The sequence below is a fragment of the Eulemur rufifrons genome, chromosome 2 (assembly GCF_041146395.1).
Source record: "Eulemur rufifrons isolate Redbay chromosome 2, OSU_ERuf_1, whole genome shotgun sequence".
Taxonomy (NCBI): domain Eukaryota; kingdom Metazoa; phylum Chordata; class Mammalia; order Primates; family Lemuridae; genus Eulemur; species Eulemur rufifrons.
Window position 1 is genome coordinate 122028388 of NC_090984.1, and position 15208 is coordinate 122043595.

At 47.5% G+C, this 15208-nt stretch overlaps 1 protein-coding gene across 5 annotated transcripts in view; it reads left to right on the plus strand.

The window, feature by feature from the left end:
* The window catches only part of WDR25 (WD repeat domain 25), a 134926-nt gene that overhangs the window by 83544 nt on the left and 36174 nt on the right, over nt 1–15208 (plus strand). For all 5 annotated transcript variants that reach the window (XM_069465305.1, XM_069465306.1, XM_069465304.1 and 2 more), the window contains one exon: nt 1897–2044. In XM_069465305.1, the coding sequence (XP_069321406.1) occupies nt 1897–2044 (148 nt within the window). The remainder of the gene's footprint in view (nt 1–1896; nt 2045–15208) is intronic.

The following is a 15208-nucleotide window of genomic DNA, read 5'->3' on the forward strand; positions in this document are numbered from 1 at the left end:
TTGCTGGATCATATAGTACTTCAGTGTTTAATTCTCTGAGGAAACACCATGCTGTTTGCCGTAGTGTCTGCACCATTCCTGCCAGCAGTACACAAGGGTTCCAGTTTTTCTGCATCCTTGCTAATGCTTGTTATTTTCTGTGTTTTTATAGTAGTCATCCACATAAAACACATGAGATGGTGTCTCACGTGTTTTAAAACTTAAATGGCATCATACTTTGTATGTGCAGCTTGTCTTTATGTACTCAATATTATTTTTTTGCTGTTTAGCCATGTGAACCCTATAGATCTAGATTATTCATTTTACTATTTTTAAAATTAAAAGTTATACTTGTACATAGTTTTTTAAAAAAACAGCAGTTCCCACCTGTTGCAGCTCTACCTCCCTTCCATGAATTCTCATTCTACCTTGAAGTGTTCTGGCTGTTTCTTCTGTTATTTCTGTTCATGTTTCTAAATGTAAATACTGCTATTTCTTGATTTTCCAGTTTGAGATCCTAGCAGTTGACCCCTTGTAGGGAAGAAAGGAAATGAGCTCTCTGAATATTTTTTGAAGGTTACTCTTGACCTCTTGTTTCCTTAAACTTAGACATTTGCATAATCCCAGGAATCAAGTGTTCAGAGTTCTGATCCTTGGCATTCTGAGAACCTTCAGGACTTGGCGGGTTGAATTTTCTCATCTTCAATAGGAAGGTTATCCCTAGGATCATGTTTGTGGAAGTATGTGGATGTACTTTGTTTGGATTTTTCTCTTATTAAGGAAAATTAAGCCTGGTTTTCCTGATGGAGTTGAAAGGAGGTCATGGAACCTTGCTGTTAAGAACTGTGGCTACTCCAAGCCCCAAGCAGCGTGTCTAGAGCACCATGGCCCTAGCTACGCCCCAGCTGTGGTGCTGCATGCTGTGCAGAGGTTCCCTCCTCAGTCTTCACTACTGCCCTGGGCGGTGCTCTGCGCATCCCCACTTCCTGGAGGAGGAGACTGAGGCCCAGAGAGGCAAAGCCATTCAGCCAAGTCACATGACCGGTGGGAGGCACTTAGCCCTGACTCCCACGTGCAGGCTGTAGGCGCTCTTCCTGCGTCCTGGGTTCAATCCCCCGAGCCACCCAGGTGGTGGGCGAGAGCATCCTCTGCATCCTGTAGTGACAGTGAGGGTGGGGGACTGAGTACCTTTGCGTGCCGGGCCCTGGGCCAGCCCCATCACATTCCAAGCTGCAGGTGTTTGCTGGGAGAGCTGGTGAGAAGCTGCTCAGGCACTCATGCACGGTGTGGCCCTGGCTCCAGAATGTGTAGTTCTAGACTTGGGTTCTTCAATCACTTTTCAAAAGTCATAGAGTATACATAGGGCTTTCTCCCACAGCCTTGTTCCACCATAGAAATCCAGGATGGGATAGTACCTTCTCTCCCAAAGCAAAGGACAGCTGCCCTCAAGGCAGGTGTTTGCTCTTTGACCAGTTGTAAATACAGGTGTGGCAGGTTCCTTTTTGAATCTCAGTTTTAAAGTAGAACCCATGAATATAGCCTGGCCTTGGCAGTGTCCATCACGGGACGGATGCCAGCAATGCAGGGGAGACTGGGATGGGACTGCAAGTGCCAAGGGGCAGGATTCCCTGGTGGCCAGCAGATGTGGCACAGGTGTGAGGGCTGGGGAGGTGACAGACTCAGGAATGCTGTTTTCTTAACCCCAAAAGAAATTTTAGAAAAAGCTAACCCCAACTCATCAACCGCAAGTCTTTACATTTCTGCAGTGAAAAGTTTAACATCTAGATATAGTTTAGATGGTAAAATAATGGGAAGATAATTCCACTGTGAGACCCTTTTGCCCACACAGAGGGGTCAGCTGAGCCCTGGAGATCAGGCCTCATCATGACCTCTGGTGTTCTGTGTCTGTCTTAACAGGTCTGGAACGCCGTGGACTCAGGGCGCTGCTTGCAAACCTACTCCCTGCACAGCGAGGCAGTGCGGGCTGCCCGGTGGTCTCCTTGTGGCCGGCGCATCCTCAGTGGTGGCTTCGACTTCGCACTGCACCTAACAGACCTTGAAACAGGTGCGTTTCTCTGTATCACTCTCCTGAGGTGAGCTGGCAGCTCTCTTTTTGGGGATTCTCTGGTGGGTTTGCAGCCACAAGCTGCAGTTTCACGGCAGAGGGAGGGGGCCTCAGGGTAGGCTCACACTCACGAGAGTGTTACCAGACTGTTTGCCTGTTGGAAGCTCTCCTCCCCACAGAGGGTTCAAGGTGGGCTTCTGTCAGCCAGCACGGAGGACAGAGCCCCAAGGTTGTCTCAGCCCCAAGCTGTGGGGCTGGATAAAGAGGTGGCTTTTTAATCAACTTCTGAGAGGCAATTTGTACTGAAATAGATTTAACTTTATCACTGTGTCCTTTGGTTGGACTCAGTTTAGAATTCCAGTCAATTCATTATCGTTGAAAGGCTGTAAGGAATGATTCCAGCTCCTAAGGAAAGTCTTCAAACGATTTCTGCTTTAATGCCCATTTGGGTAAGATGGATTCATGCTGGGTAAATCCGGGGGGCTCTTGCCAAGCAGGGCGAGGAGAGAGAAGCCAGTGGAAAGAACTTCTCCTGACTGCGTGAGCGCGCCTACATAACAGGCACTGCTAGCAGCCCCAGGCTGTCCCGTCAGTGTTTTTCAGGGAGAACAGCCAGGGAGGGGCGGGGCTGGGATCCAAACCCACACCACCTGACTTCCAGTCCAGCATCTTTCAATACCACCTCACCTTGTCACCCCCAGGCTGGTTGTGTTTCTGCTGGAGGAGAGGCTGGAGGTAACTCCAGTGCCCGGGGCCTGCCCCTTGCCCGCCCGGTCCAGCAGTGGCATGGCTGGCCCTGTGGTGGTGGCTCTGGGGTATGCCTCTCCTAGGGTCTGGCAGGAAGGAGATGGTGACTCCAGGGTTCTGCAGCCCAGCGCCAGCAGCTCCAAGGAAGTGCAGAGAGGAAACGCAGGGAGGTTTGGGATAACTGTGTGGTTTGTTTCCACCTCTTGTTTCCTCCTCTCCTTCTGGGTCACTGAGGGGCAGCCTCGAGGCTCCTTTGAGCCCCATGATGCTGAGTAGAGGAGGCCACAAGACTGGTGTTCACGGGGCCCCTGCCAGGTGCCTGGGACCGTGCCACAGGCTTTGCACACAATAGGCCTAATCCTCACTGCAGCTGCTGGCAGTGATCATGTCCGTTTTACAGGTGAGGAGACTGAGGTTCAGAGAGGAGAAGTAACTTGCTCACAGCCTCCCAGTGGTGTGTGGCCAACAGGGATTTGGAGGCATGTCTGTGCAGCTGCAGAGCCTGCACCTTTGCTGTGGTGCTGAGTGTACGACATTTTCTCCCCATGAAGCATTTCCCTACTGTCTGTGGTCTTACCGATCTTCTCAACCCCCTGTGAAGTTGCCAGGGCTCAGGGAGTTTGGTGCCCCTTGATGGCAGTAATGACTGGGCTGATGATGACAGCAGCAGTTCCTGACAACTGAGCCCCCACTGTGTGCGGGCCTTCCATACAGTGTCTCATCGAGGCCCCACTCGCCCTTTGAGGCAGGCACCATCAGTATCACCTGTACACACACTGGCCCATGGGCACAAACCAGTAAGTGACAGAGCCAGGTCTGCCAGGCTCCGAAACCTGCTGCCCAACTGTTACACTCTGACGCTGGCATGTCCCCTAAGACGTGTTTGGTGTGCAAGACAGCTGAGTAAGACCCAGTGCCCAACCGGAGAAGCTCACATCTGCTGGGAGAGTCAGAAGTGCAGAGACCATCCCAGGTTGCAGAGATGGAGCAAGATACAGGAATTGTGAGAACACTCAGCTTGGAAAATCAAGGAAGACTTCCTCAAGGAAGTAAAACCTGAGCTGAGCCGGGAATTAGGTGGACAGATAATTCGGCTGGAGGAGCCCTGGTTGAGGGGGAGGGAAGTGGGCTCTTAGCAGATGGAACAATAAGGACAGAGTTGTCACAGGAACAGGACACCATGTGGTGTGTGTGGAGACCAAAGCAGTGTGCAGTGTGGAGTGCCGGGACCCAGGAGAGATGTGTCTGAGCAGTACAGGGGGACAGCCCCTAGCCTGTGGGTCATGTGGGTACCACACTGCCCACAGAGTGACAAGTGAGTTCACTCATGCCTGCGCCATTGCTTTTCAGACATGGGTGAGCTGTTGGCTTACTCACATCAAATCCATTTGGTAACATTAATGGATTCATAGTGGCCCTTTGTCATTGTCTATTTTCTTAATCAACAGATGTTAAACAAACACTTGCCATTGTGTGTGTGGGTGGGTGTGAGTGTGTGCATGTTGGGGAGGTTCTGAAATTTTTAGACATTCAAAGAGGGTCCTGCTGCCTGACGAGTCAGGGACTGCCACAGCAGGTGGCGATCGGAGGCCGTGTCTGAGTTTGGAGCAGCGGGAATCATGGCTTAGTTTGTGCTTTGGGCAGGTTTCTCCGCTAGCTGCAGCTGGTCTGGGGTGACAGGCAGCCCTGGCTGGAGAGGTGGAGGAGAGGGAGGTGGAATATTTTGCCCAGTTGGTGGTAGAACTGCATCTGGAGGGCAGCTTGTCTGGCCCCAGGCCCAACACGCCCCTCCAGCTGTGATGTGTTGGGTAGGTACGGAGAGAAAGGCATTGCTGTCCAGCTGGGCAGGTGATTGAGGACTTCTCCACTCCACACCTCTGTTAGGAATGGTGCTCACCATTGACTTCATCTGTTGCAGGCCCTGTCTCATTCACTCAGCAGTTGCTTATTACACACCTCCTGTGTGCAGGACCAGGTGCTCAGGCTATAGGGGAGGGTATGTTGGGTGTCCCCAGGGACATACAGTTGAGGGGTTTGAACCTCAGCCTTGGGGAAGCCCTCCAGCCCTCGGACAGGGCCTCTCCTGCTCTGGGTATTTGGTTTCTGTGTTGCCTCCCTGGCTAGCATGAGAGCTCCTTGAGGAGGGGGCCTGTGCTGGTGGACTTTGTATCTCTCATCTGTCCAGGGCTGGCTGGGAGCAGCTGTGCAGGGCAGGTGTGCACGAGGTGGAGCGGAGACTGGACCTCGCTGGGCCCTCCCGTAGGCAGGGAGGGCTCCACCCCTGTCTCCCACCTGTGTCTCCTACCCCATTCCTGCACATCCCACCTGCAACCTGGGTTTTCTGGGTGCTCTTTTTAGCTGAGGTTGGGGTGGGCTTGTGTACCCCCTGTGGCTGTTGTTCTGCTTTGATTTACATTATCCTTTGTCCTCACTGAGTCTGATCTCCCTCTTTACTTGGTCTGCCTTTTCCCACCCTCGGTGATTTGGCTTTTTCATTTCAATCTAATTAGAGCTTCCTGCCAGGAGAAGGCAATGCAGGGCGTTCTCACCACAGCGCTTTGGGGATTAGTCACTCGGTGCCCATTGTCGTTAATGGGAATTTGGCGCCAAGGCCATTTATCCTGGTGTCCTCAATCAATACAGTTAGAAATCTGTGGATTCTAAAATGTCAATATCCGGCCTGAAATATGGAAGGCCAGCAACATTTTATCTCGTTAATTTGTAGTTCTGACAGGCTGTTGGCTTATAGAACAACCATGAATCAACACTTAAATAAAACCTGCTCACAGATTAATTATTTTTGGTGCTCCTGTTTCAGTCTATGATCTTCCTAACGAAATATCTCTGGCACATTAGGCTGAGGTGGCCTCAGGGAACACTGGCCGACTCCAGTGGGCACTGAGGTCGCCTGCTTTATGAGTCAACTGTCCTGCATACCAAATCAGCCAGTCTCCTCAAATCTCTGTAGAGTTTGTTCAGTTCTCAGCAGCTGCCCGATGTTGAGGCTGCGGCTGCAGAGTTATGCAGCCTCTGTGCTTTGCATTTGTTTGCTGCAAAGGAGTTTCCTTTCCCTGGAGCCTGTGGGACCCTGCTGGGTGGGCACCTGGTCCTCCTTCCTGTGCATGGGCCAGCTCTCCTGATGTGCGCCCGGCCCATCTGTGCCATCTGTGCAATGCCTCCTGGTCCCAGCGCCCAGATACTGAGGCACCATGTGCAAGAAGGCATAAAAACGGAAGACAAATATGGGCTCTCCTGTCTGCCCTAGCCAGGTGACCTAGGAGTGTCTCTTCACCTCCGTTTTTGCATCACTGCCTGGCTGGCGGGGCTGCTGAGGGGCTGCTGTGATAATGTATGCAGAGGTGCTTGGCAGGATGCCTGGCACCTGACAGGTCCTCAGCAAAGGGTGCCTCTTCTCCTCTTCCACCCCTGCCCTATAAGGTCCTTGCTCCTACTGGATTGTCCAGAGAGCCCAAGTTGTTGGGCCATTTTCCCAAATGGGGCCACTTTGGTGGGTCAGTTCCAAAGGGCCTCCAAAAGCCCCCTCAGCTGGCTTACTGGTGTGCCTCTTGGTCCCACGATGGGTCTTGGGGGCAGACTGTGAGGAGGCCTTGGGCCTTTGTGGGTTCTCCGAGCTTCTCCTCCACATTTGCTTTCTTTCACAGCTTCTCCCTGGTGTTGGGACAGCGTGTGCCTTTTATTAGCGGTGTAGGTTGGGCATGTGGGTCCCCAGCCTGCGCTCCAGCTTGACCCTCTCCAGAGCTCCTGGCACTCATTGCTGGGGGAGGTCCATGGCCTTCTTTCCTCAGACACCCACAACCCACAGCCCTGCTGTCCCTAGCCCAGGGCCGGCTCCTCCTGCCCTTGGTGTCCCTGTGCCTTTCGGTGGGGGGTCATGGGTGTGGAAATGAGTGGCCCACTGGGAATGGACCCATAAATGGCCATTTCCTTTGTTTTCCAAGAAGTGTCTTCTGGTGCCTTCCTTGTGTTAGGATTGTGATTGGGGCCTCTGTCACAGAAACGCTGCAAGGACGGAGAGAAGGACAAGTCGTCTGAGCCCTTGTGGTGGCCCGGGCCCTGGCTGTGTATCCCTGGTTTCCAGCACTCTGCCTGGCCTGTGTCGTGCTGAAATGAGCGAGCGGGTGGTAGACTCTTTGCTTATTTGACACGTTTGGTCTCCACACTAGCCTATGAGGGGAGTGTTTTTATCCCCATTTCATCAGCCCAGAATGTGTTGGGTGACTTTCTCAAGGCCAGCCAGTGCAGGCCTGCGTGACTGGCAGCGGTTTCTGTTGTTGATGCATGGCACGGGACCCCCCACCCCACATTTCTGTTTCTGTGCCGTGGATGAACAATTTGCTTAAACCTGTTCCCTGGGAGCTAGCTGGGCTCTCACCAGGCTGCAGCTCTTCACCTGCAAAGGTGAATAAGAGGCCTCTGGGGAAGATGGCGTGCCCCAGACTGATCTTCATTGATCCCTCTGCTTAAGTGACCGACTGAAGGATGCTTCTCCAGCTATGGACAGCTGCACTCCAGTGGGAGAAATGTTAGCTCTGACGACTTTAGAACACTTGGCATAGGAAGAGTGAGAAGCATCCAAATGAAAACCATGGCAAAGAGCTCATGGGGCTTTGCAGAAGGGACTTCAGAGGAGGCTTCTTGTTGGGCTAAGCCTTTAAAGCGGTGCTGGCTTCTGTGGGTCCTTGGAGGAAGTGCTCCAGGGGCCTTCTCCATCCTTTGGCTCATGGCCTTCCCCAGCACATCTCAGGAAGACTCAATCAGGAGTCCTTCAGGGGTCTGTGGGGACCAGGAAGGAAATACATAGTGAGTGCTGGCTGTGTTGTGTGCCTCTAGCAAGTGGGCACATTTAAAAAGTCTGACACTTTTTATGTATTTGCTCCTTTAGTCCTAGGGGTTGTTGCTACTAGATCCCAAAGTGGAGGCGTAGAGGGGCCTGTAGCCCAGTGAGGTCTGAGAGGACAGTGGCTCCCCGGCTACTGTGCTTCAAGTGCCTCCTTGCCCGGTGAACAGCTGCCCACCCACCTCCCTCCCACCATGCAGGTAAGACCCCCTGCAGACTCTTCCTCCTTCTGAACTCTTTTTCCTTTGTCATCTGTAACCCCACTTGGCTCCCTTGTCTAGCCCACTTGTGAACGGATGTTTCTCAAGGCTGTGTCCTCTTCAGCCTCTGCTGCCAGTCTCTGTTCCCAGCGAACATCCTGCCTCTCTTACTCTGAAAAGTGTTTCTCCCGTCTCGGCCTTGTTTTCTCCCTCTCTTTCTATACAACTGTGGAGTGAGTCACTGACCCTAGTTCTGGATATTAAACCAGATATTATTAGACTTCATTAAACTGCCATGCCAGTTCTTACCTAACACTAGGGAAAGTGCCTGGAGGTCCTTCATGTCTCCACCAACATCGAGCTCATGCTGGCCCTCTGGATGAATAAAAGGGGGTTTTCAATCCAAAGTATTTTTTTGTTCGTCACCATTATTGCACAGTGGTGATATTTACGTGTGTGTGTGTGTGTGTGTGTGTGTGTGTATTTAGTTGCAGCTGAGTTACAGTTTGGTGTCCCTCTTAAGTAAGACCACCTTCACTGACTGACCCTGGAGCTAGTCATGGTTATGGCGTGTTTGCTGTTGGAATGGTGAATTCTGAGTTCCAGAAAACCAACTTGCAAATAGACCATTGAGACACACCTTGTTTGTAAGTTGAGAACTCTTTCTTTTTTCTTTTTCCTTTTTCAACTTTGGAAAATTTAGTCTTGTCCAGAGAATTAAAAGCAGTGGCTGACTTTGGTCTGGGCAATGATTTTTTGGGTATGACCCCAAAAACACAGGCAACAAAAGCAAAAATAGACAAATGGGATTGCATCAAACTAAAAAGCATCTATACAGGAAACAATTAACAGAGTGAAGAGACAAACCATGGATTGGGAGAAAATATTTGCAAACCATATTTCCGATAAGGGGCTGATATTGAAAATAGATGAGGAACTCAATTCAGCAGCAAGAAAACAAATAACTTGATTAATGTACAGGCAAAGGATCTGAACAGACATTTCTCAAAAGAAGAGATATGAATGGTCAAAAGATATACGAAAAAATCCACAACATCTCTAATGATCAGGGAAATGCAAATTAAAACCACAATGAAGTATCATCTCACACCTGTTAGAATGGCTGTTATCAAAAAGACAAATGATAACAAGTGTTAACCTGAATGTGGACAAAAGGGAATTCTTATACATTGCTGGTGGGAATGTAAATTAGTTCAGTCATTTTGGAAAGTACCATGGAGGTTCCTCAAAAAACTAAAAAAGAGAATTATCATATGATCCAGCAATTCCACTTCTCGGTGTATATCCAAAGGAATTGAAATTGGTATGTTGAAAGGATGTCTGTACTCCTGCGTTCATTTCAGCATCATTCACAATAGCCAGAGTATGGAAGCAACATAAGTGTCCATCAGTGGATGAATGGATAAAGAAGATGTGGTTGGCTGGGCGAGGTGGCTCACTCCTGTAATCCTAGCACTCTGGGAGGCCGAGGAGGATCGCTTGAAGTCAGGATTTTGAGACCAGCCTGAGCAAGAGCAAGACCCCATCTCTATTAAAAATAGAAAAGAATTAGCTGGGCCGGGCGTGGTGGCTCACGCCTGTAATCCTAGCACTCTGGGAGGCCGAGGTGGGCGGATCGTTTGAGCTCAGGAGTTCGAGACCAGCCTGAGCAAGAGCGAGACCCCATCTCTACTAAAAATAGAAAGAAATTATATGGACAGCTAAAAATATATATAGAAAAAATTAGCCGGGCATGGTGGCGCATGCCTGTAGTCCCAGCTACTCGGGAGGCTGAGACAGGAGGATCGCTTGAGCTCAGGAGTTTGAGGTTGCTGTGAGCTAGGCTGACGCCACGGCACTCACTCTAGCCTGGGCAACAGAGTGAGACTCTGTCTCAAAAAAAAAAAAAGAAAAGAAAAGAATTAGCTGTAACTAAAAATAAAAAAAAAACAATTAGCCAGGTGTTGTGGTGCGTGCCTGTAGTCCCAACTAGTGGGGAGGCTGAGGCAGGAGGATCCCTTAAGCCCAGGAGTTTGAGGTTGCTGTGAGCTAGGCTGACGCCACGGCACTCTAGCCCAGGCAACAGAGCGAGACTCTGTCTAGAAAAAAAAAAAAGATGTGGTGTGTGTACATGTACACAATGGAATACCATACAGCTATAGCTATAAGAAAGAAGAAATTCTGTTATTTGCGACAACATAGGTGAACTTGGAGGACATTACACTAAGTGAAATAAGGGAGGCACAGGAAGACAAACACTGCATCTCACTTTATGTGGAATCTAAAAACGTCCATCTCATAGAAGCAGGGAGTGGAAAAGTGGTTACCAGAGGCTGTGGGGAGGGGATGGGGAAAGTAGAGACATTGATCAAAGGGTACAAAGTTTTAGTTAGACTGGAGGAGTATGTTTTAATAAATGATTGCACTGCATGGTGACCACAGTTAGTAATGTCTATTTCAAAATTGCTAAAAGAATAGATTTTTGGTGGTCCTCACCACAAAAAAATAAGTTGATAAAGTGATAGGTATGTTAATTAGCTTATTTGAATCTTTCTACAATGGATACATAGATCAAAACATCACATTGTACCCCATAGGTGTACACAATTATTATTTGTCAATTAAAAATAAATTGAAAAAAGAAACACACAAAAAAGAATGGGAAGGGAAGAGAGTACTTTTAAGAGTTCCAAGTATGTTATTAGAAGACAAATAAAAACGTTAACTGCGACTACTCCAGTTCTTCTGTTACTGCCGTCATTCTGCTGCAGCCACTGTTTATTGGGCCCCGTCATTTGTCTGGGACTTACTCTCTTACATGCATTGTTTCTTATTCTCACAACAACCTTTTAAGGTAGGTTTTATGATGCTGGTTTTACAGATGAGGACCTAGGGCTCTGAGAGAACTGCTGCTTGATCTGGAGGACCCAGTTGACACGGGACATTGAGGTATAGGCCCGTCGGCTGAGCCTGACCCTTTCTGGGCCTCTGCCCAGTTTGCCAAGACGGCCGCTGTGGTGATACATAGAGTTTGATTTGAAAGTTAGTAAGCTCCTTTTCTCGTTAACTTTGAGTCAGGATGGTTAAATTTACAGCTGGCTGAATACTTCCCAGAGGATGAGTGTAACGATATTGATTTTAGCGAAATGAGTCATATGCCTACTGCTTGGGAACATAAGCTCAATTACCACGAGCCAACAACATAAGCTTTCCCTTGTCAACATTTTTCCTACATGTTCGTGAGCCTGTGGATGTGAACAAAGAGCTAAGGAGAAGGAAAGGTCATGAATAACTGGCGGGTCTGAAGATGGGTGCAGAAAGCTGGTCCCTGAGATTAGACAAGTCCAGTCTCTGTCTCGGCATGGCTGACTCGTGGCTCTGGCTGAGTCTCTTACCTCGCTGAGCTTCCATTTCCCCAGCTGTGAGAAATGGGTTAATTACATCTACCACCCAGGGTGGTGGTGTGGTACATGCAAGCTCCAGACAGGCCTGGAGGTAACAGTCTCCTAATAAATGTCAGTCCACTCTCCTGGGCTGGGAATTGCTTGGCCAAGGCAGTCCTTGAACTCCCTGGAGAGGAGGGTACGAGCTTCCTTTCTCTTTCCTGGGGACCCATACTTGGGCTTCATTTGACATGGATCAAATACCCATCAGGTGCCAGGAGCTAGGCTGGGAGCCAGACATGCTGAATGGAAAAGGAGGGCCCTTATGGACCCGGAGCCTGTGTGGTGATAGGATCCCAAGGGTAGGTGTTCAGGTGGACAGGTAGTGTTGCCCTGGCCACATGGGTGGTCACCTCAGGGGAGCTCCATGTCTGCACCTGAGAAAGGAAGAGGGGCAGCTCTGAGGAGTTACCTGTCCAGCGTTACCAGGTGCTGTATCTGAGTAATATTTGAGATGGGGGCACTGGTAGTAATGATACTGTCAATAGAACAAATTGATTTTCTACATTAAAATAATCTATTTTTATTTGTATCATAATTGATTCAAGGTGAGAAGTGATTTTTCCTAACTCCAAGAAGATCTGAACAGTTTTTATACTGGTTGAGCTCATTATAACAAGATCAATACAGTCAGTGTCAGTGGATTAAATATTTTACAACTCAATTTCCTATAATAGGCATATAGTGAATAAACGGAATTTTCTAGAACAAACAGATAAACAAGCAAGATGTAGCTCAAGGTTAAAGGTTATGTAATAACTAACCATTGTACTTAAAGGAGCATTGCCCAGGAGAGGATATGGTAAACAAGCTACTTGATTTATGAAGAGGTAGAGTAAGAACAAACCTGACAAGATAAGACCTTCACCTCCAGCATGGCTTATGTTTGTGTTCAAGATATTTCACTGATAAATATTTTCCAGCCTTTATCCATATTTCTTTAACAAATGGAAAGGGCAGCCCAGGGCATTGTGTTCTCAGTGCCTCATGACAAAAGCTCAAAAATCATTAATCTCTCAAGGTTCTTGCTGTTAAAAACCTGGATTCCTTGGTCTTAGCTTTTAATTTAACCAACGATGAATCCAATAATTTGAGGTTTAATTTTTCAAACTATAATAGCTCCCTTTTGCTTGTTGCCATTTGCCGTGCTCTGTAGAATGCTTGATGCACCACGTTGCATTCGGCCCCAACGATGGCCTTATATTTATGCAGGCATGAGACAGCAGTGAAGGGACTCGTCCAGGGTGTGCGTGGCTCTTAACTCTTCAGCAGTACCTCCTGTTTCAAACTGCATGCTAGACAATGATGGCTATGGTCCTGATTTCTGAAACCAAGTCTTATTTGAGAACGTCTTAGTAGAATTTTTCCCTTAGTGTTTTTCACTAGGTATCTGGAAGCTTATTCAAAAATTTTAAAAATCTTTTAGTTTTGGACCCTTTTAACAAAGAAAAATTGTAAAGGTCTGGTTATTATAAGGAAAAGTAGGGAAAACATATGAACTATAGCTTGTCTTCTAAATGGGAAATTTTAGTATTTAAAAGACAGATTCTCAATCTCTTTAGGGGGTTGAGGAAAAATAACATTCAGAATTTTGTTTTTTTAGCAGAAAAAGTTCAATCATCATCTTTTAGCAATTCACTTTCACTTTTCCTCCCCTTTTTCTTCCCCATCATTGGCAAGACTGTATCACTACACTTTCTGAAAAAACATATGGATAATTCACTGCCATTTCTGAAATTAAGCATATGGCTATATGCTGTGGTCCAAGAAACAAGGAAAAAATTTTCTCCAGGCAGATAGAGTTTGTCTTCCCTTTTGGATTTAAGGATTGGCCATGAATTCCAAATGAGCAAGAAGCTGGCCACTGAACGTTCTCAGCAGTAAGTGTAGTTGTCCCTGTCGGGAGAGGAAACTTCTGTCCCATCTGGGCCTTATTGGTGGTGTGGGGGCTACAGTGGTGTCCTGCCTCACCTTTTCTGTTTAGGCGGACGTGATGGTGGTCCCTGCCCTCAGCCTCCAGATGACCCCCTGCCACTTGGCTGAAGCAAGTGTCCTGGGGCCTCGATGCTGCCACAGTGATCCTCTGAGTCTCTGGCATGGGCATGTGGGGACTAAGGTGGGGGCAGCCCTCTGCCTTGTCCTCCCTGGGTGGGGAACTTGCCAACTGGGCCTGTCATGGTTGGTTCCTGATCACCAACTGTAGCTTAAAAGGCAGGGAAGAGCTTGAGTTCCAGGTGAGTTTCAGGAAAGAAAAAGAAGAATAAATGTGAGAAATACTAGATTTCCAATTATATTAATTCACCCAAAAGCGGTCTCTTGGTTTATCTGAGAGTGTTTGTCTACTGCCCTAGTAAGAGAGGGACATAGCACCCAGACCACATAAGTCTGCTCATCTCTCTGATGGCTTTAAGAAAACATTATTTATTAGAAAAACAATATTATAGCAAAAAATATTAGTATAATTAAATTTATCTGACTATTACTAGAATAGCTAATTTCATTTTGGTGAGTCTCTCCCCAGTCTTTGTCCATATCAATTCCTATTTAATACTGTTGTAGTTGAAGAACAGGTATCAAGTATTGCTACCTTGCCACAGTCTGTTCATGATTCCAGTGTTAAATGGCTCTTCAACATCCTGTGTGGCAGAGAACCATGCTTGCCTCAACTGCTCCCCTTGGGTTAGACAGCGAGATGGCTGTTTATTGTCCCTTCACCATTACGGATTATGTGGCCTGAAGTGGTTGGCTCCTGATGACACAGGGTGGCCATGAGCATCTTCTATGCCACATGCACTGTGTCTTGCAGCAAAATAGTTGAGAGTCTTCTGGAGCTTAAAGAGGTGTAGAGTCTTCATTTACAAGAACTCATGTTTTTCCAAAATTTTCTCTGATGTCAGATGACTACCAATGGTAGGCCCCTAGAAGACATTAGGAAAAAAAATCAACACACTTAATTATCCATTATGGTAACCATGACGCTTGCACAAAGGATGAAAGAGTGACTGCTTTCCAAAAAATTTGGAAACAGTGTTTTTCTAGTCTGTTTTAAAATCCTTTAAATGAAAATTGCAGTGGCTTTTGAGCTGGGTTGTTAAAAATATGAGAATGCAATAATACCTTCTGATTAGTTGCTGGAGCCCTTATTTGACTTTAGGGGGAATGGAGATTGGCTAGTAAAATATTCACAAAACCCTTTGCATCATTGGTGGATGGAAGTGGAAAGTGTCTCCCTTGTGGCCAGTGGTGAACATCTTCCATCCAGGTCCACACAGCTCTGGGAAGAACTTTTGTCGGTTTGGGTAAACTGGACCGACAGCCAGGACACTTTCAAATCGCTGAACCACAAAAAGCTCCCTACATTTTAAAAAAATGGAAGTGTATTCAATCCTTGTTGCTCATATGATTTTTAATGATTTCAAAGAGGTTTGTTGACACTCTTAATAAGTGGCGTATCAAAATGTATTCTAAAATATTGGTTATGTTATCCTTGTCTCACTCTTAAAAATGTTCTATTTTTGGTATTTTAAAAATGTTCATAATATATTGGCACAGTGGCACATTATATAACTAATTAACAACAATTCCTGTGTTGGCGATGTGTGCTTAAGGCTTTTCATCGAGGGGGTGTACCATCGGATGAGTTTGGAGACTGGCTCTGGACGGAGTGGATCTATGCAGTCTCCTGCTGTGACTCTTGTGAGAACTGATCGTGACTTTCCTTCCTCACCTGGGAGCTGGTAGAGCACTTAACTAAGTGTGTGGGGGTTGCCAAACACACAGCAGGGCAACCTTTAGTGCTTTCTCAATTGAGAATTCAGAAACACCGCTTTCCGGTTTCTGGAAGAGGAAATGATGCTCAAGATCTGGGCATCTTGTTGATCTCTTTCTTGGTCACCCGCTTCCTGTGTCCCTAAGC